The sequence below is a fragment of the Chamaea fasciata genome, unplaced genomic scaffold, assembly GCF_029207755.1.
Source record: "Chamaea fasciata isolate MVZ Bird 193981 ecotype frontalis unplaced genomic scaffold, bChaFas1.0.hap1 SCAF_1, whole genome shotgun sequence".
NCBI classification, from domain to species: domain Eukaryota; kingdom Metazoa; phylum Chordata; class Aves; order Passeriformes; family Sylviidae; genus Chamaea; species Chamaea fasciata.
Genome location: NW_027094086.1, coordinates 15,285,214 through 15,306,973, shown reverse-complemented (window position 1 = coordinate 15,306,973; position 21,760 = coordinate 15,285,214). Strand labels below are relative to the sequence as shown.

The 21,760-nt window shown below is 38.7% G+C and overlaps 1 protein-coding gene across 6 annotated transcripts in view; it reads right to left on the bottom strand.

The window, feature by feature from the left end:
* The window catches only part of TRPS1 (transcriptional repressor GATA binding 1), a 214,010-nt gene that overhangs the window by 153,398 nt on the left and 38,852 nt on the right, over positions 1 to 21,760 (bottom strand). For 2 of the 6 annotated variants that reach the window (XM_066177195.1, XM_066177203.1), the window contains exons 2-4: positions 21,248 to 21,406; positions 17,287 to 18,215; positions 4,159 to 5,288 (exon numbers count right to left, since the gene is read on the bottom strand). In XM_066177195.1, the coding sequence (XP_066033292.1) occupies positions 4,159 to 5,288; positions 17,287 to 18,215; positions 21,248 to 21,284 (2,096 nt within the window). In that variant the 5' untranslated portion in view covers positions 21,285 to 21,406. The remainder of the gene's footprint in view (positions 1 to 4,158; positions 5,289 to 17,286; positions 18,216 to 21,247; positions 21,407 to 21,760) is intronic. The other 4 variants (XM_066177230.1, XM_066177221.1, XM_066177240.1 and 1 more) reach the window with 3 other exon arrangements.

The window sequence follows — 21,760 nt, the reverse complement described above, 5'->3', positions numbered from 1 at the left end:
AATTACTGTAATTTCTCATGAACAAACAGGTTTATAAGAAAGTTAACTTTTGGGATGGGTGCTGCACTCAAGCTTGTGAAGAGGGAAAATATTCAGAAGAAAAGACAGCAAGCAAAGCAAGCAAGAAAATTCAGTGTAGTGTTAGAACAGAGAAGAGATAGGGCAAAGTAGAGAGCAAAACTGAGATCAAAGGAGAGCAAAAGCCATTGGCAAGAGCAAACAAGTTCAGAGCAGTGAATTAAGGTGTCAGAAGGATGGAAAAGGCCCTCATAGCTGCTGCTATTGTTCACTGAATGAAGGTTTCTGCTCTGCTGTAGAACTGGGAGCTGGTGGGCCTCAATTTACATTTTTTCCCTGAGTTTCTTCTCTGAAGGAAGTGTCCCAAAGGCGCCACATTTCCATAATCTGCACCTCTGAGACCCTGCTCTGGCTTTTTCTGCCTGAGAATCTGAGGGTCAGTCCCAACACCCCTGCCCCCAACAGCCCCATCCCTGAGCTGCAGCCCAGGTGCTGGGAAGATGCAAGCCCCAAGCACCCCTCTGCCTTTTGCGCACCTACCTCCTTTATCCTTAAGAGGGAAGGAATTATTTAATTAACTCAAAATTAACTTCTAAAGAGAACCTTACATAACTGCTGTCATTCGCATTTTCAAAAAAATTTATTAGAGAAATGATTCTACACCATAAGCTTTTATTTCATTTGAGTCTTTACATTTTCATATATTTTGTAGTTTAATGAATCACTATCCTACCTTGTTCTTAAAATGTTTAGAAGATTTTTCAGCATAGCACTTCTAATTATAACTAGCACTGATTAAATGCTTTCTGTCAAATAATGTTTTACATGAAAAATTCTATCTTTTGCAAAATTGAAAAAATGCACTGTTTTCCCACATTTTAGCAAAATTTTAAGAAAAAGAAGCCACTTCTGCAAGAAGCTGCTTTGATTTAAAAAAAAAATCAAAATTAATTATTTTGGAACAAGCAGGAAAATAATCTCTGGACTAAGTGAAACAACATGCAAAAATTGCCCAAATAGTGTTTGATTTTTATCTAAATTAACACTGTTGGCATCTTTTGGCTCATCAGAATACCAGACAGTTTTGAGAAAAAAACTAAGCTTTGCAATTAACATGAATAGTATCTGATTCCTCAGAGGTATAATGGAAAATGAGTAGTAGCAGAATTAGTGGAAAATGGAGACCAATAAATCTTCTAGGGATTTATTTGAGTAAGCACATTTTAGTGAGGTTTAAATACAAGTAAACTCAAGTGCAGTGTGATTCATTGACTTCAAATTTAACTGAAAAGCTCTCAAATAATCATGTCAAGAAATACTGAATGGAGTGCTAAGTGTAAGTATACATTTCTAGAAAGAAAACTTGGAAAGATCTGCTTTTGCAAATTCTAATACTGTTGCAAATACATGGCTGCGAAGGAATAACACTGGGATATACAAAACTTTTTAGCTAGCAATACATAGTGAAATAGTAGATGTAGAGCCAAAAGGAAGCAAAATAAATAATAAAATAAATTAAGCATGTTGTTCAGACAAATGACTCGAAAATGAAAATAATGCAGACAAAAATACATGAATCAAACTATGTAAGTAGCACCTAAAGCCAACACTGATACTCCAGATTATCAAGGCTAAATCTAAATATGTGAAAAGCAGAACATTTTCTTCCACCACAACAATGTTTATTATTATGTTTACTATTAGAATCCATTCAGCTCCTTATTATATAAATGAAGAGGTTCTAGAGACATGCACATGTACAGCATTTTAAATACATCAGACATACATAATGTGCAGCATAAAAGCGTTGAGACAAATTCTGATTAAGAAATAGAGAAGCTCAGTTGGATGTGAGCTGACTACATTACCATGTTTCTGTCTATCAACTAACACTACTACTTTATAGATGTTCTACTTTTTTAAAATCTGAACTATCCTCTATCTTTAGGTCCTAAAAAGGGAAAGAAAACACATATCTGATACATGCCAGACATCTACTTTAAAAAAAGCCTGATAATAATAAAACTTTTAATGCCTCAAAAGTTTTCGTTTGATGGAGTGAAAACCAGGTTATACATAAAAAAAACAATAAAACCTGCTGGTGTTCGCCATTACAGAGCACTTACCACAAACTGAAATAACTTATGTGATTTCAAAAAAGATGCACAGTGGGGGAAAACAGCAGCAGTACAAGTAGCAAAGAAACAAAATTCAAATTATCAAGGGGGAATTACAGGAGAAAGGGAAAGAAGTTAGCAGTTATGAGGGCATTGCACTTTGCTTTACACAATGTCCTCAGAGTACTCAATAATGTCATAGACTGGGGTTGACAGAGTATGTTGTTCAAGTGTTTTAAACAAAATAGCCTAACCTTAGACAAACAATTTGAGACTAAAATGCCTAAAGTGTATCTCTTGACTTTCCAAAGTGCACTTCCCTGTGACTACTGCCAGAACTGCTGGGTGCTGAGCACTCCAAAGGAGCAGCTATGACTACCCCACCTCAGATTTAGCACTTAATTTTTAAAGTCATGGCTTCTCCTTTCTTGGGAAAAAGGATCCTAGCTTGGCATGCTTGTTAAAACTTAAATTACCAGCTGCAGCAAAATAAAAGGTTGGATTCTTCCAGTAAAGAAGCCATTTCAATCTTCCAGTCATTTAACCACTAAAAAAAGAACATGCCATGCCCCAGCAGCGGACAAAGTGCTGCCTATGGAGTTCTTCAGCATGGCTCAAAGCTGTTGTAATAATGCTTGGAACTTAGATACCACTTTTCATCTTCAAAGCAGTTTACAAACATTAACTAATTAATCCACACAACATCCCTCAGGCCCACTTGGATCAAAAATGGGGAACTGCATGCTGGGACCTGAATCCTCTGTGGGCCCTAGCTCCAAATTAAAGATGAGCAATCTGGTTTTTTTGTTTTGGTTTGGGTTTTTTTGTGGGTTTTGTTTTTTTTTTTCTAAATAGACTTCTGATATATTGCCAATGCAGCCCTCTGTTGGGCAACATTTGGGTGCCCCCAGCTTTAATCTCTATTAAAGTATCATGCCCCAGTCTGCCTTTGTTAATTTTGGATGTCTTGGAATGTATTAAACGTGGCACAGTTTCTGGAGCTTTTAACAAAGCTTTAGCTTTGAAAATGCATCTTCTTTTGTCTTCATTCTAGCTGGCTTCCACACAAAGATCTTTTAGATGAGATAGATACTGAAGCTTTCCGTTGTTGACGCATTAGCCTTAACTATTAACATATTCAGCATGATTTTCTAATATTTAACATCACTTTTGCAGTGGCACATAACTGTTGCTCTTTACAAACTCTAAGAGCCAGCTCCTCCTCTGATGCAAACTGGACTGCCAGTTTACAACAGCCCAGGAACTGACCCAAGAAGTTTAGCAGGGAGTTGGCTGCTACTATGACATTGTGTCAGACTGAGTCAGGAGACTGGCTGCGTCCACCTCCAAATAGGAACACTAGCATTTAAAATAAATAGAATGACACTATAAACCAGCAACACGAAAATAAGCATCTGCAAAAGGATCTTGGGGAATGACATCAACAGACAAAAGAGTGTCTGCTCCCAGTGGGAAACGAACACCAAAACAGCAGTGGAATGCTCTTAAACTAATTATTACATTGCTGGACTTGGGAATGGAAAATACTACAAAAAGGTAGTACATTGAAGCACTGTTACGGAGCATAAAGGATTCACAGTCTATCTTGGAAAGTAAAGCCATTTGTGTTCCCTGACTGAAAGAAGATGCCAACTTTCTCAGAAAAAGCCTAAACTAAAATAGCACCTATAGTACCTAAAAGATTCTGGGTGGAAAATAGCTGCCCAAACCTCAAATATGTTGAAACTTCAGCATCTGCACACAAATCCAAATTTCCCTCTCCTCTGTACAGGTCTAAACGTATAATTAAATCCACCAACTTAGCTGGTGGTTTTCCAAAACAAAGTGGATGTTGGATCGGACTCTGGCTGTAAAGATTTATATCTATACACATTCCTATTTTGATTTCCAGTTTCCTCAAATGTTTGAAGAATGGTGACAGTTAATTAAGAAACTATGGGGGGGGAGGGGGGGGGCTGTTTGTTTGGGTTCCAATCATTAATCATTTGAAACTTCACTGTACCTGTAGTGTCGGGAAATCTCTTCTTCCACCTGGGTGGTAAAGTCACATTTGGTACATGAGTGTTCTTTGCTCTCCTTGAGCGTCAGCGGCCCCTCTGCACCTGGCAGGGCATTTGTTTCTGGTTTGACATCAGACGCTTGGCCTTCGTGTGCATTCTCATAGTGGAGCAGGAGAACGTCCACGTCGGGAGTGGAGAATGAGCACTGATGGCACTGGTGTTTGACTCTAGAGCTTCCTGTCACCCCTGGAGACAGGTGCAAAAGCAAGAGAGCACAGTGGGAACAATTACTTTTTCTGCAAGCAAATGGATAAGTAATTTCTCCAAGGTGCTTTTCTGGGCTGCAGAGGCCTCGGGGACAGAACTGACAGTGCTTAATGGTACATTTATGAATGTTGTGTAGCTGCTGATAGTGACGGAGAAGTGGGCCCACCACTATTACATCTGGGCCATGGCTCTTTGAATACCTAAAGTCACAAAACTGACAGTTGTAGCTTGTCACCATGCTGTCCTCTGCTCCTTTGCTACTCAAGTCTTTCTTTTTCGCCACACTCGCACCCTTTTCTGTCTTTGTCACTAACTCCCCATCTGCATTTTTGGCTAGATCATTCTGGTTAATGACAGATCCCCTAGAAAGCTTATCATTCAGATCTGGGTGAAGGCTCCCTGCCTGGCTTCCCCCATGCTGTTTGCTGTAATGTTCTAATAGTTTCAAAGAGCTGGACGATTCACAGCTGAAACTGCAAAATTTACACCAGTAATAACTGGTTGTATCGGTACCATTTTGTCTAGAGGAATCTATTGGCTTGATGGGCACCGAATATCCAACTGGCGTATCATCTCCTGCTTTTACAGTGATTCTGTCTTGCCACTTCCCCAAGTCTCCAGAATCACATGGTCGAAGAGTAGGACTGGATTTATTGGAGTTTTTCTCTGAAGTTTTACCAGTATCAGAGGAGGGAAGGGCTGCTTTCATTTTGTTTGGGTGAGTCTGTAAGAAGTGTTGCTCTAGTTCAGTGGAGGAGTTGCCCATGTAGGTGAAATTGCAGAATTTGCAGCGGAAGTACTTGGTGTTGCCCTGGCAATCTGGAGTTTTCCGCCCAATTCCAATAAAGGTTCCACCTAAAGTAACCTGTGAATAAAGAATAAGGTTATTTTAGCTCCACTGTATATTTATTTAAATAGCAGGGAGTGGAAAGGGGGGGGGGGAAGAGAAAGAGAGAGCAACTGATTCATAAGCCTCTTTTATTAATCATTGCCACCATTTTCATTTGTACTATGTAAGATATCACACATACACCAGCATATATTTAACATTTGTTGATGAATATTTTTAAATGTTTCTCATAGCTGAGTAACAAATATATTGATTTGCTGAGACTGAGGCACATGTGCACAAGATGATCTTAGTGCTGATAGCACTGTTCCTTCCTTCACTATATCATTAAATAATGTCAGTGATAGAAGATCCAACAATCAGTTCCCATAGCTCTGAAGCCTTTGAAAGGAGATTCTCCTGGGAGTCTATACCAGGTGTGGAAGAAAAAAACCGACCCTCAGTCTTTTGACTTAGATGCTTTAATCATATCCATGTTTCCAATCAAAGAGGATTGCTTTCTAAATTCAAGCAAGCAAAAATTAAATTTCAAATAACAAATTCAGTTTGCTGTGTCAGGAATATGACCAATTCTTACAAATATCATTCCTACACAAGTATCCAGTATCCACCAGGATGCCATTTTACAGAGCCATAGTGGCTGATGTCTCAAACAAGAGGCAGTTTTCTCAAGGATTACTCACAGCAGACATTCTCCAAGGAAATCTTCTGCTCCTCTCATGCACAGAGCTCAATTTAGTCCAAAAAGGATGGAAAAACTACAGTAGAAAAATGGCATGTGGCAAAGAAAACTACCACACCCAAGTCCATGACATCACTAATTACACACACAAAAAATAAGGTAGGTCTACTTAACTGTTCTCATGATGTCTGAGCAAAATGCTCTGCAGGAAGGGAAGAAGGCTTCCAGGGCTGATGTTAATAAAGCCCATGTTCTCACAGCAAGGCAGGCCTGCCCTTCCCAGGAGTGCACCACACCTGCCCCTGACATCAGGGGGAGATTTGCTGCTCCTGTACAACTGGTTTGAAGGCCAAAGAATCTCTTGACAAAAATGTCACCATTGCACAGCTTCTTTTCCTGAGTAGCAAATAGCGTATAGCATCCAGAAGATAATTCCCAAAATCCACAGATATTGACTCCTTTGCCATCATCCAGTCTACACGACATGGTGTAGACATGGGTGGAAGCTCCGTTGTGACATATTCTCAGTTTTTACACCCAGGAAATGTCTTACAGGGAATATAAAATTCAGCCTTGCAGAGTTAGACTTTCATTCTCCCAACCAGTAAGTGTATTACTACATTTCTGCAGATTTCAGTTCTAACGCATTAGGCAAACGGTGTAATTTTTCTTCTCCTCAACAGCTATGCCACAAAGGTAACGTGATTACTGCTCATTCAGTATCACACCAAATGGAAAGACTCAGACACAGAGAGATCAAGAAATGTAAACATTTTTAAATGTATATAATATAAATGCCTTTTAGCCATTTAGCTCAGAGAATGAAATGCTACCCTTTGTATCTCATCAGAACTGAGCATGCGTAGTGAGGCAATGAGTTACTAAACCATGATATAATGAGCTACTGTCATTCAGCCTCCAATTCTTTTTTTCTATTTGTTTTTTTCCTTAAGGAAGCAAAATCCCCATGCACTGGTTAAAACTTTTCCTTAAATAAACTGAAAATGGCTTTCTGTTTGTTTAGGAAACTTATCTCATTAGGCAATGGTGAGTCAGGCAGCCAAATCATTAGAACTTAGCTGTAATAACATTTTCACTTTTAACTGAGGCTACACATTCTGCTATCAAATTATGAACTTGGTTTTGAAGAGGTTCTTTGCAAGAGGGATGTTTAACAGGTCTTCTGTTATGCAGGAGTTACCTCCCTTTATGTATTTTATAGCAAGCAAGAACTGGAGACAAAGCCATGCTGAGACTGATACAATTGACAACAGTGGGATCTGGGTCTGCCTTCTAGTATCTGGCACTTTAGGTCTCCATTCACTGCATTATTTCAATGTTCAAAGTCTTAGTGGTGTCCAAAGACAACTTAAAAAACGCACTGATGGAATTACAGTAAACAGAAAATAACATCAGTTCACTGCATGATTATGTAAGTTGCAACGTGATCTGGTTTTGTTCACTTAATTAGATATGTATGTTTGTTCTATGCTTGCACAGAAAACTGATCAAAATGCTTTACCTTAAGTGGCTCTAATGAGTAAGTACATTCATTACTCTCAACTGTCCAGCCACAGTTACTGATAACAAACCGATTTTGCACACCTCTGCGGACACCAGTTACAAACTCTGAGTTACAATAATCCCAGCTGCTATTCATTGCTAATTACTTTTATTTAAGAACATTGGTAAAACATATGAGTACTAGCATTTTCTACAGTGGACTGTAAATCACACCATTTCTGTAACTTGTGTTAATCCTGCTTAGTGGTCTACACAGCAAGTTTGTGTTCCATGCTAATACATCCTTCTCTGCATCACAAGAGGATAAAGCAGAACTAAATATTCCCACAGTGCCTGTGTTAAGTTCTTGTAATGCGGGAGACACATACAGTCTTTACACCACTCAAATGTAATTGATTACCAGTTACTGGTTTGGCATTTCCCTGAATACCTGCCACAATTCAAAATAATTCATTGCATTAGACCCATGTATGTGAAAAGTAACTCATGGTCATCTTAATGTTATTACACTCAAAAGCCTCTTTTTACACACAACAAAGCCTACTGAAAAGCTCCATGAGGGTCATCATTCAAAGACAACTCAAGAAACTGGTTTCCATGCAAAGAGGTTGGGAGAAGCACTTGAAGTGACAGTATAAACTGAATCTGTTTCAGCTTTCAGCCAGTCACATTTGGAAGAAACCCACACATTTGCAGAACTGTTTGGATTCCCACACTTTGCTCGAATCTTGGCTTGACTTTCAGATTTTTCAGTTACATGTTGTATCTCTATGTACAGGCACTAAACATCTTCAATGGTAATAAAATTGTCCTTCACCACTGCTCTCTCTGATCTGCCCCACAAAAAGTAAAGGAGGAGAAAGTGGAATATGGATGGATGGGTGGATGGGTGGATGGGTGGATGGGTGGATGGATGGATGGACAGACGGACAGATATTGAGGTATACATTCCACAGAAATCAACATCCACATTTCTGTATCGTATCAGAAGTGATAAATTCTTGTATTTACTCCCTTATTTCATTCTGATCCCAACAAAATTTAATCTCCTGCTCTGCTCTAACAGTTACATTTCCTTAGGCAGACACTTCTTCCCAACATAAAAAAGAACCTAAACAAAAGCAACGCTAAAATTTCGCAATTCTGTTCCAGCACTGGAGTCCAAAGTGCCAGCTGACACAGCTAGTGGCAGTCAAAAATACAGGTACAGCTTGTAGAGGAAATGTAGGAACAACTATAGATTAACAGTTCCCTCAACACACAAAGAAGAAAATTAATCTTCACAATTCTCTTTTTAAAGAGAACCTAACATACAAGTTCAGATTGTGGAAACATGATTTAATTCTTCCCTTCATCGCCATTTGCTTATGAAATCTTGGGATTACCATATTTCTGCAGCATCTCAACTGTGGCAATATACTTGGTATTAATTATTACATTGTGTGAAAGAAGACAGATAGAATGGCTTCTCCATTCTTATGCTGGATGTGGTTGCACCAATATTCTTTAAAAACTGCTCTTCAAAGACATGTCTCATTCTGGGATTAAACTGAAATATATTTCACAGTAAGATTTCCATAAACTCAAAACTCTTAATCATTAAGTTTATTCATTAATAGGGAAAATTGTCAAAATGTGAAGCTCATGTGTTAATACAACTAAGCTATCTCCTCATAGCAAACACACATTTCCAAAAATAGCCAGAAAAAGAGAAAAGATAACATGATAATTGACAGTGTTTCAAGATGTACTTTCTAAAGTATGTTGGCAAGTAATTCAACAAAGCTGTGTAATTGCACTATATGTTTCCAACAGATATATCTACTTTGCTTTAATTAGTCAAGACAATGATTTCATGGAATAGATGGACTTGGGCAAAGAGAAGTACTTTCCTCTTTTTTTTAAAAAAATGTCTTTGATTTTTGCCCTTGATCCAAATGCTACCCTATTCTCCCTCTTCCTTTTCAAAATTCAATCCTAAATTCCATCACCCCAAAGCAATTTACAAATACTTCTTACAGAAACTGAAAAAAATCACCAAGGAAGAGAAAATCTGCCATCTCCTGTAATCATGTGTTGCATGAAGAAAATTCTACCAACAAACTACATCTACATAAGAGATTCAACCACAAGGATTACATGCTCAGGGTAAAGCTGTATGAACCCTGGCTTCTTCTGCAACTACTGATTAGAATCCATCTGCATTGGAACATCAAAAGTTAATGAATCCTTTTTTTTTTTTTTTTTCCCCTTACCTGGGTTACATCTTTGGCTAATCAGGAGGTGAAAGGCTCCAGATCCCTTACCAATCTTCTGAGCCATCCAGTCTGCTCTTGCAATTACTCTTAATCTTCTAATCCTAAAATATTTTCTAATGCTCTTGTTTATTCATTTGCTTTGTGCAATATAGCATCCAGAACATTTTAACCATCCCACATTTATGAACTTCTTCATGTCATGCAGGCCAGAACAGATTCCTGGCTTTCATGCAAGTTTGTGTAACACCACCCAGTATTCTAACCTCCCCTATGGAGAATTCACTCCCTCTCACTCACTCCCTTTATGCATTTTAAATTAGGAGAATCTTCAGAGTATATTCTTAAAACTATTTACAGTGATTAATTTATAGGTACATAAATCTATGTTGCACAAGTGAGGCAAAAACTCAGCGCAAACTCCTGGCTTTCTGGGCTCTTCATACTTACCAAAACAAGAAAGCAAACTAATGGATCACTTTCATTCAAAGTGCATTCTTCTTGAGATTTGTTCTGTTGCCATTGAACCCAACACAGTTTTTGTGTCATTAGAATTTTATAAGTATTTTTAAAACAAAGACTGTGACAGAACAATAACAGAACTTAAATTAAGGTCAGAAGACCAGATGTGCAAAACCAACAAAAGAAAGAAAGAGAAAATCAAGACTTTCATTTGCAAACTAGTGCTACTAGACTAGTATCTAAAGAAGCACCATTCCTTCTATTCTCTGTAGATAAAATTACCAGACAGTTCCTTGGCTACTGTAAACTCACACAGTCTTACCGGCTTAGAGGCAAATTCGCACTGATTCATACCAGAAGAAAACCTAGCTTTTCTTTTTCCCCAGAAACTTTATTTTTTTGAGCTCTCATCCTTTCTGTAGGCTATCTTAGCAGTTTATAACTTTAAATATAAGCACTAATATTACTAGTCCCACCAACTGTTTTTATTAGCCGCTCTTCAAACACTACCACATATCCCTGCAGTAAGGTAAGGAATATCAATACATAAACAATTTCGTTTTGAAGCCTATGAGTATACATCACATCAGCTGTTCCACAAACTGTCCATCTGAATATTCTAATATTAGTTTAGACTACTACTCACTGCAAGACAGCTAAAATGGCTTATTTCTGCCACAGAGCAAGGCAATGTTCCCAGGCACTTACTATGTAGCCGATGACATGCTGTAAATCATTGCCTATCATTCTGAAGAGTAAACCTGCAAATGTCTCCACAGAAGTGATATAAAGAACTTCTACTGCATCTAATCATACAAATCATTGCTTATCAGCTATTGTCAATACAGAAGTTAAATACCTCTTCCATGTGCTTTTTCACATAATATTTATGAGTGTATGCAGTTACATACACCTAAGAAGTAAATATATGTATACATGCTCTCAAGCAAATGCATATGGACTTCTTCATTTGTGTGATTTACCACCACCAATTTCTCTACCTGCCACTATTTTTTTAATGTCAGTTGTTTAAAAGAGATGACTGAATTCTGTGCTTCTGAGGAGTGACTCTCAAGTGTGCAAGGCAGCCTCCAAGCCTGACCACGATGCAGAAATAGAATTCAAAATAAACTGGTATGCCCACACTCAGGAGAGCTTGACAGTTTTCAGTTTATCAGGAAAGTGCCCTGAGAGTCTGCAACATGGCTGACATGAAATGGGCCTTGGGCAACACCGGCCTTCATGCAAGTTCTGTTCTAACATATGCTGCAAAACCTAGCATGGCAATCTAGTCCACAAGATCAGGATACATCATATGCAGCAACAGTTGTTCAACTTACTTAGATCTAATTCCTGTATTGTGAACAATTGAACCAAAGTCAGTGAAACAAACAATATAAAATTTGGATCCTTTTGTCCAAGCATGCAAGGAAAATGAAACTCATTCATATACATGTTTCTATTTGCTCACATCAACCAGTTATGTGGCTTCTAGGAAGCCCACTTGACAAAGAACTTTAAGAAGGTTTGATTTACTAATAATACAAAGGAAAACGCTGTACTTTTTAGGCCTCCAATCTGTAATCTCACTTCATCCGTAAGAGTCCCTTTGTCAAAATCACCAGAAACCTTTATCATGAAAAGTGCTGCTGATTACAACTGTACCCCTAAAAAACCCTACAATTTTTTAAGTCTTACCTTCACAGCATCACATTCAATCTGTTAATATAAGTGTGAAGGACAAAAAGCAGAACAAACAAATAAAATGTTTAACCTACAAAAGCAGAACCTACAAAAAAAATCACCGTTTCTCATTCAACTGAATCCTAGTTAAAGACTACACTTCATACTAGTCACACATGTCTAATCTGAGAACAGAAAAGATTTGATACACTGAAATCCAGACCACTAAAAACCACTCATGACATAACACCATGTAGACACATGGAACTCACCGGTGATTTATGAAGGACACAAAAGGAAGAGCTTTACAGGCTCTGTGTGGGCACTTCTACCACCTTCTAGGACACTGAGCAGCCAGCTGGCTGAACATCCAGAAATGCTTTTGGTTGCTGTGAAAATCCTGGCGAAGCTGTTAGCCTTATTTATGATATGTACTTATATATGTAACCAGCAGATCAAGGGAGGTGGTTCTCCCCCTCTATTCCACTCTCATGACCCCACCTGGTCCATCTGGGGATGGGTATCCAGCTCTGGGGCTCCCAGCATAAGGCAGCCATGCACCTATTGGAGTGAGTCCAGAGGAGGCCACCCATCACCCACAAAGATGATCAGAAGGCTGAAGCACCTTTCCTATGAAAACAGGCTGCTCAGCCTGGAGAAGAAAACGTTCTAGGGAGACTTTATAGTAGCCTTCCAGTACCTACAAGGGTACAAGAGTGCTGAAGAGGAACTTTTTATAAGGGTATGGAATGTCAGAACAAGGGGCAACAGCTTCAACCTGGAAGTGGATAGCTTTAAGTAAGATATTAGGAAAAAATTCTTTACTAGGAGCGCAATGGGGCACTAAACAGGTTGCCCAGAGAAACTGTGGATGCTCCACCCAGAGATGCCCCATCCCTAGTAGTGTTCAAGGCCAGATTGGATGGGGCTCTGAGCAGCCTGGTCTACTGGAAGATGTTCCTGCAGGAGGCAGAAACTAGATGAGGTTTAAGGCCCCTCCCAAATCATTCTGTGAATCACGTATGACAAAGCATTAGGCTGAGTGGTATAGGACAACTCTTAAAATATTGGATGTCTAGAACCACAGAAGAAAACAATTGTTGATAACCTCTCATTATTCTGTGGGACAGTAGATAAAGCAGTAATTTATTCCTTTTCTTTCCCTCCCCCCCCCACCCCCAGGTGCATTGAAATACAATCAACAAACTTAACAATGGCTTTTATCAGTCCATGCTTTTTCAGAAATTTGTCTTCTTATATGTTTGTCTAGATCTAAAACATGAAACAATCAAGACCAGAGGATTAAATTTTAAAAAATTAGGGTTTGGTACATTCTGAATCTTTTTAATGGCTGAATAGAAGAGGAGATAGATCTGTGCCAATGAGCCCCAGAACCAGGGCCAGGATGAGCAGGAAACACCTCAAAGGTAGCATACACAATATGTAAGCAACCATAAGAACTGCTGAGCACTGCAGTATGTCTCTGTTCAAGGCTGCATAAATACCCTTCCCCTTGGGACATGCCATCTGAAACCCTTACCTGAACACAGACATTTCTGTCCTTTCTTTGAGGGACACTATTCTCTTTTAACATACACCAGGAAATGGGGTCACGCTCCCTTTTATACAATAGCCTAATGGCTTGAACACTTGTTCAGGAAACAGGAAAAGTAGGTTCCTTTCCTTGCTCTGTCAGAGGGGATCCAAGCCTGCTTCTTCACTTTTGCTGGGCATGTTCTACGCCTTAGCTATAGGCTGCTATGTGGAAGACAGCACCCTCCAACCTTCCTGTTGAAGATGTCTCACTTACTACTCATAAAAATATTGGGGGTTAGAAAAAAGACTGCCTGCTCTGTACTTGCCAGCAACTTGTCTGTCTCCAGACTTTAACATACACATTAAATAGTCATTAGATCAAACAGAGAAGGAGACTTAATCATACAGCAGCAAAGGCAATAGCTTTCAGCATCATAGCTGTTAACTCAGTCACATGCATTTTACTTTAAGCAAAGTCTTTAGATCCAGTATAAAGACCACTGCTTTAGGCACATTCACAAAGCCTTACACAGGCTCAAAAATCCAGCAAGACAAAGTTGCCTATAGAGATTGATCAATTAACTAAATGTGAAGAAAAAGTAATGGGGGGGACATCAGCAAAAAATCTATTGAACTCACTTCAAATGCTACTTTGATAAAAGCTATAAAGCTGATTAACACATTCCCTGGGAATTTAGAGATGTGATAGTGAATGTTTTCTTAAATCTATACTGGGAAGAAAGTTAATCTCCCAGAAACTGCTCAGTGATTTTACCTCATCCTATGGAATTCATTATAACTCAATGAACCAAAAACCTTTGAAGAGAAAAATGGGAACAAGGAGTACAGTAGATTTTTAACAGAAAATAACATTTTCAAGGGAATCTTTTTGGATTAAATATTTGTATCAAGTAAAAATCTGTACAATAGGAATGCCAGAAAGGCTGGATTACTTACACAGTTCCCAGACAAATCCTCTTTAGGTACTACAAAACACACTCCCATTATCTGAATACCTGTACATGAAGCCAAATGTATATTCCCCAGTTTGGCTGATTACACCCCCTAAAAGCTGCATTTAAGGTTGAGAGGGTGGTTTTTTTGGCTGTGGGTGAGGTTTAACTTCACTTCTGTGATACAAGTCCAAAAATGTATTTGATTTCTTTTTCCAAGCCCTCAGCAAATGGATCACATCCCTAGCTCTCTACAGATAGGATAGGAGATACTGTATTTTCCTGCACTCAGGCATTTTCCCATTGCTTTTTGTTTGCCTTTGTTATGAATGCAAACTATGGGGCTCCACAGCACCCGTCACTACTACAAATCTTAGGATACCATCATCTCAACTGACTACTGTGACCCAGATCAAAGTCAGTCATCTTCCTCCTCTGGCTTCTGTGCCCAGTTCCATGGCCTGAGACCATAAATCTACTGATAACTTCCAGCCTAGCTACAACAGAACAGTTTGCTAAGTGCAGGGGATCAATAAATCAGATCCTAAGCCCAGTTCATTATTATTTCAAGTTAATTACAAAGGGATTCTTTTCATTCAGCCCAGTACCTATACAAAATAATAGTGTTAACATGGACCAATTATTCAGGTTCAGTTCACTCTCATGTTATACAGGAGTTTGACTGAACCAATTTTAGCTGGAGCACCAATCAATATGATCCCTTGTTGTGGCAGGAGATGCCAGCTATTCAGATGCATGAGAAAAACCCTCCAAAATGGATACAGGAGTAATAAAAACATGAGTGGGATCAAAGGGGATTTTCAAATTTTTTTTACTTTGTTTATGACTTTCACAAAGCTGCTATGAATCATGAGTGGGGAGGAGAAAGCATAAAAATATTCATCAGTTACTTATCTTCTGACATGTTCTGGATCAACATCTGGTGCATGTGCAATTGATGCACAAACACTTATTTAATCTTCTATTCCCAAACTGACCACGGAAAATTAGCACCCTTAAAAATGAAATTTCTAGAGCCAGGTTTTTTTCTCTTTTTTTCTTTCAAATACACAGCCAACATTGTATAGGCCGTGTGTTCTATTTTGGAAAATGTTTTTTGTCTGAGAAAAGACTGATGGTAAGTAGATTATCTATGGGCTGTTTCCTACCGCTTTTTGTCTCCCCTGCAGTATCTTACTGCCAGAGTTTAGTAGACAAGTATAGTCTAGATTCAGCTGTTTTATTTCTCATTCTATCAGCTCAAACTGAGATAGCTCACACATCTGTTTTATTTCTGAGAGCACTGCAAAGGAAAAGCGCCCAGCTCATTCTAATCAAGCATAAACTTTCCTATAAATAACTAAGGACCTAATGAAACAATTGTTTGGAGGAAATGAAAGTGTGTTTAGAAACTCGAATTCCTCTATACTGTATGTCTGAGCTGTTCCAGTTTGAATGTCTTCCTGACAGCATGGATCAGTTGCTCTAAGATGCTGTCCCTGGAGTCAGCAAACTGAAACTATAGCAGGAAATCCAGGTATTAAGATCATACTATGTGCTAATTATAGATCATCATTTCACAATCTGACATTCACTTCTAACCTCTTTTAACTACATCATGTATTTGCTTTCTAATCAGTTTGACAGGAGAGAGTGTCTGACATGAGACAGTGATCTTTTAGTAAGACAGCAGTTCAAAGACTACAGCTTTTAAGCATAGTAATGACCTTAGTTTGATTTGCTGTTCCACAAAGAAATTGTAGACTTTCTTTAAAAAGAGGAAAAGTTTAAATAATTTGAAAAGGTTCAAGTTCCTGACTTGTTTTCTGGTTTTGGCTTCTTCCTTGAAGTTAGATGTTAGCCATCTTAACCTGTCTTGCAAAATTTCTTTCCTATAGCTATGGTTTCTGCAAGATGATTAAGCATTTTCAGCCTCTTCCTTTTTATTTTAACATACCCTGGGAATTTTATCTGGTGGTTACCACAATGTTTCCATGTATGCAGTCACTTGAAAATGGATGGACATTTGCGCATGTTTTGTTTGTAAACATTACTTTGGCTTGATTTTTCTTAAAATCTGAATTTTTGTATCATGTAGAATACTGAAATATCCTACTGTATCTCTCAGTTCAATCCAAAGATTTTTTTTTTTAAGCAGCATCTATTATTTTTTAACTAATTAAGTATTAGCTGATAAGAAACTAACAGAAAGTCCATGAAAAACTTTTGAGTTCGCTCTGTCATGGTAAAAATAAGATTTTTTTTTCCCCAGCAGTATCTGTAGTTTTTTTTCCTACTTCAACTAGATGAGAATGACTGAGGCAATAATCCTTTTCTTACAGGCTTACTAACATGAAGGACAGCATGGATTACTGTTACTTTTTGAAATGTTTTAAATATCCATTGTGTATCCTGTTTTTCTGGCATGAGACAGCCTCAGAACTGCCAAGACTTGCCATTTATTTTATCTTAATAAGGAATCAATAAGCCAAATCTTGACTCCCAGCAGCTGATAATTTAGGATTACATTTTTAATTTCCAGCTGCTGTCTTTTGTCTATCTGGTTGTTATTTTTCATTATTATTTGCTCTTTTCTTTCCATGACAGTAAATCCTTCAGATATGATTAGCAATTCAGCCGTTTGCCTGTTTGCTGAATAAGATCTCTTGCTATTGATTACCATAACGAGTAAATCCTACACAGAAATGTCACTGGTCAAAAAGCCAAATACTCCTCTACTGTACAAGATGCTCAGCAGACCTGCAGCAAGCCTAGCTAAAATGGACCAAAAGGGTTCTAAATGCTTAAGCAGGTTCTATGAGATACAGTAATCACGAGGGTAGGAAAGGCTTTGCAAGATCTGGCTCTGCAGCTGAGAAGGCAGTGAGCAGAAGCGGGGAGGCTGGGAGCATACAAACCTGCACATCGTAAGTCCCATTTAATAAGACAGGCCTCTGGGAATTGATGTCCTGCAGTACCCCTGAAAGCACAGTGCGGTTGACTTTCTGGAAGTCTTTGGAGTGACTGAATTGCACCATGTTGTGGAGAGCCAAAATTTTAGTGTCGAGCTCAGCATCCTGCCTGGTGCGGTTGTGCAGTCCTAGGTGGTACTTGCGGAAGTGTTTGATGAGATCTGTGGGGTCGTTCCCGTAGTAACCATACCCACAGATGTTGCATTTGAAGTCCTGAAGCTCTGGAGACAGAGGCGCTGTATCTGGGTTATCGTTTACCAACAAATCTGCTTTTGATTTGTTCAGCCTTAAGCCCCCATCTGAAGGCACTTGTGGGTTTTTTGAGGCCATGGGGACTGGGCTTGAGCCTTGGCCATCAGTTTGACCACTTTGCACTTGCACTGTTTCATCTGAAGCTTTTGGCGACATCTGACGCTCCTCATTTGTCTCCGCTGCATCTCCTGACGGGGTACAGACCACATCTTGGGTGTCATCTGCATCTGATTTTTGAGGAGACTTCAAGGGCTCACAGATTCCCCCAACAGCTGGAGATGAGAAAGCCAGCATATTTCTGTCTGTCACCTCATCATGAGGGAAGGATGGAACATTTCCTCCCTTATTGTGGCTTTCATAATTGAAGCCAGCCTTTTCACTCAGCACTGAGCTTTTTAAGTCCTTTTTAACACTGGAAGATGGCTCTTGGACATGCATGCAAAGTTCCTCCTTGTTACTTAACTCTGCCGCATCACCCTGGTCAGTGTTTTCTTGCATCTGCTCTGCAGAAAATTCTTTTTTCCTTCCAGACTCTTCACTTTCAGTACCTGTAGACTCAAGGGTCTGTACCTCACCTTCACTAGCAACGTTTCTTAGAGGGGGATTCTTTTTCCGGACCATATCTACCACAGAGAAAGAAATAAGAAAGAAAGAAAGAAAAAAAAAAAAAAAAAAAGAGAGAGAGAGAGAGAGAAAAAAAAAAAAAAGAAAAACCTATAGAATTATTCAAGATATGTAACAGATTACAAGCCTGACACTTTTAAAAGCATTCTGAACTACATAAATACATTGAGTACATCAGCTTTTCAGAAATTTTTTGTTGAATAGGTTTTTTAAACTATGCAGAACATTTTCAAAAAATTACCACACTGAGACTAAACTTAACTAAAAATAGAACTGTAAAAAACCTACAAAAACACTTCCATGAGAGTCAGTGAATTGCAGGTTTCATTATCTTTTGGGATGATAATGGTCTGGCAGGATGAATTTTAAATGAAAGTTCCTTTTAAAATAATTCTAGAAAACTAAGGGGAAAAATAAACTTTTGAAGTCTAATGTTCATACACAGTACAAGTACACATAACATAGTTTTGCAAAAATACACCTAAAAGACATAACCTCAAGAAGAACTTAAACAAGTTATTAGGAAGAAAACAGATTTAGGAGAGAAAGTATCTGAGGTTTCAGAGAAAGTATTTTCCTAAGCAGGTATCAGTTTCTCTATAGAAAAAGTTCCCCCTCCTACTGCCCATAAACTTCAAACAGCATTATATGGATATTCTAGAGTCTGGACCCACAGTCCATTATTCATGTAATTAGTTCTATTTGCCAAACAAAGAGAAAGTAACTTTATTAGGAAACCCGTTGTCAATAAAACTTTACAGGCCTGGATTCAGACATTTGACATCACTGTGTGGCTGAGCCAGGATCTGCCCTGAAAACACCTGGAATCCACATGGATCTAATCAGCCAAACCCTTCTCTGTTCAGTCCTCCTTGCAGACATAGCCCCTACTGCTAAATCTGCAAGTACACTTCCATGATGCATTTAAGAAAGCTGAGACAGGACAGCAATAAGGATCAGAGAGAAAGGGGGAGTCTGCCACCGATGAGTTAGCTGCTTTCTGAACGGAGAAGATTATGGAAGGACAAGTAATCACACTGTGCAGGAACTAAGTCAAATTCCTCATCCACTTCACCTTCCCCACCCTATTTAAGAGAAAATATATATATGAAACTCCCCTGCTTTCTCCACTGCGTGGTTCTGGATTTGATATTCATCACCAGCTGGTTTGATCCATTTGTGTTCACATGCTAGCTATGGGCAGAAGACAGATGTGCCCCAACTCTTCTATGCTCTTAATCCTTGCCAATGCTGTATACAAGGATGGATGTTTCTCTTTGCCAAATTGTGTGTGGTCTGGTGGCAGCAGCCTGCAGTACCACACATGAGATGTGAGCTACAGACTCAAGTCTGAGCCCCCATTCCCAGGCCAGCCCCTGGCCAGGCCCTACAGAGGCACTGGAGATATTTATTGCTGTGCTAAGGGAGGACCACCTGGCGACTCTGGGAGCTGCACTGATGTGCTCCAAGCAGTGCTGTATCCAGATCTTTGAAAGGACAACCTTCTCAAAACAGTACTTTGAGAAGTAAGGCTGGGGACAGAGGTTAAAAACAAAAGAACAGGCATCTGTACATCCTCTTATTTATATCTGCTCCACATGAAAGGGCACTTTATGCTCTGTTGATAAAAACAGACAACATCTTAGGGGAAATGTTCAACTTGTGTCTTGGGCTGGCTCTGTTGTCTTTGTGGTTGAGCTGATCCACAGGCAGCATGGGCTACAGCAAGGCGGCTTTCACACAGAATGCCAGCTCGTGCTACAGAAATTTTGACACTCCGTGCGGTCTTAATAGGTTTCTTAAATGCCTACTGCAATTCCTTACTGTAGAAGACATATAAGCTTGGGAACCAAATGTCTTCTCTTTAATATCAACTACACCTATGAGGGGACGTATGAGCTAAATTGGACTTTTTTTTCCCCAATAGCTTCTGAACCATGAAGTCACTCAAAACTAAAGAGAAAATATTTTCTGCGGTGGTAAGAGAACTATTACAATATAGACTCGGTCTACTAAAACAACATGCACACATATATAATTCAAGGTATAAAGATAGTCATCAGCCTTTCAGCATTGCTACTTCTCTGTGAGAATCCACGAATGCTCTTGGTTAACACACATTAAAAATATCTGTGAGCATCTCTGGTAGGTGTTCAGCTAAGTATGTACTTTTCTCCTGGTTACACGTCCCAAACCATTTCTAAACTAACTTCCGTTTAAATGCAATTCATGGCAGATAACAGAGAAAGAAGTCCTGACTGCACAGAGAAGAAAAAGTCAGAAATTGAGAAAGTAAACATCATGACTCTTACCTCAGTCAAAATTAAACAAGACTAAATGCAACATTCTAAAATGTTTTTGTTACAGATATTTTTGGCAGATAGGAAAGCATAGAGATTTGCTATCTTCATGACAACTGACAGAAGAGAGTCGCATAAAAGAACAGAAAAAAAAGTTCCTCTCAAGAAAAGAAAAGAAAAATCTGGAATGTATACAGGCTAACTGGACAGTACATCTAGCTACTTTAGTTCTAATTTTCCCAATACATTTGTAAGTCTGAGTTGTTAATGGAGGGGAAAAAAGAAAACTGTATCTGCCTAATGGAGCTTTTTCATGCAGTATTCTACACTTGGAGAAAGAAAGGAAAGAAGAAAGAAGATAACATTGACTTCCTTAAGTTGAATTTAAAAGTACTTTCCCTACTTTTTTCTTTTAGCTTTTGAAAAATCATCTGTCATTTATTTGTTTGATATCCACTCAAGGGGATGGTAAGAAAAGACACAGGGATTTTTTTTGTTGCTGAAATTCCACCACTATCATTTTTCAGAGACATATTATGTAAATAAAACTACATTTGCAATACTCCTAAATTGAAGAAACCATCCCCTAGCAAGTCATAAGTTAGATATAGAAAGAATATAGCCACTCTGAAATTATTATCTCTAAGACAAATAACAGATTGCACAATGTTTTATTGTGTGCCAAGTACGTTTTCGGTTAACAATTTCACTTGAAAAAATAGATCACATACTTGTAAAATCATACCCAGCATTGACTTCATAAGGCATGTGGCTTTAGAGTGCTTTTTACAATTATTAATTCTATTAGTCAACTAGCAGGCGGGCTAATGCAATTGTCTTAGAAGATGCACGGAAGACACAGAAGACATTTTGAGAGCTGATCTGTATATCTGCAAAACAAAACAAAAAAAAAAGGTTTTCCTTCCTAAATTATGCATTCAAAATATGGCGTTTACTTAAAAACATTATTATACCTATTGTACATTCCCACGCATCTATTACTGGGCACTACACAAATAGAGTCTACTGTTCTCTGTTTCCCTCAAACATGAGAAATCCCATAGCTCTCTTCTCCTCAGACACACGTGCTCTTGCACACACACACTCTCACACAAAAAGATAAGTATCTCAGAGCTAATGTTTACCAAACACAAAGGCTAAAACAAGTTTAAAGTAACTGTTGAAAATGAGCTGTAGAAAGAAAGCGTCTTAAAAATTCACATGCATCATCATGGGACTGGCCT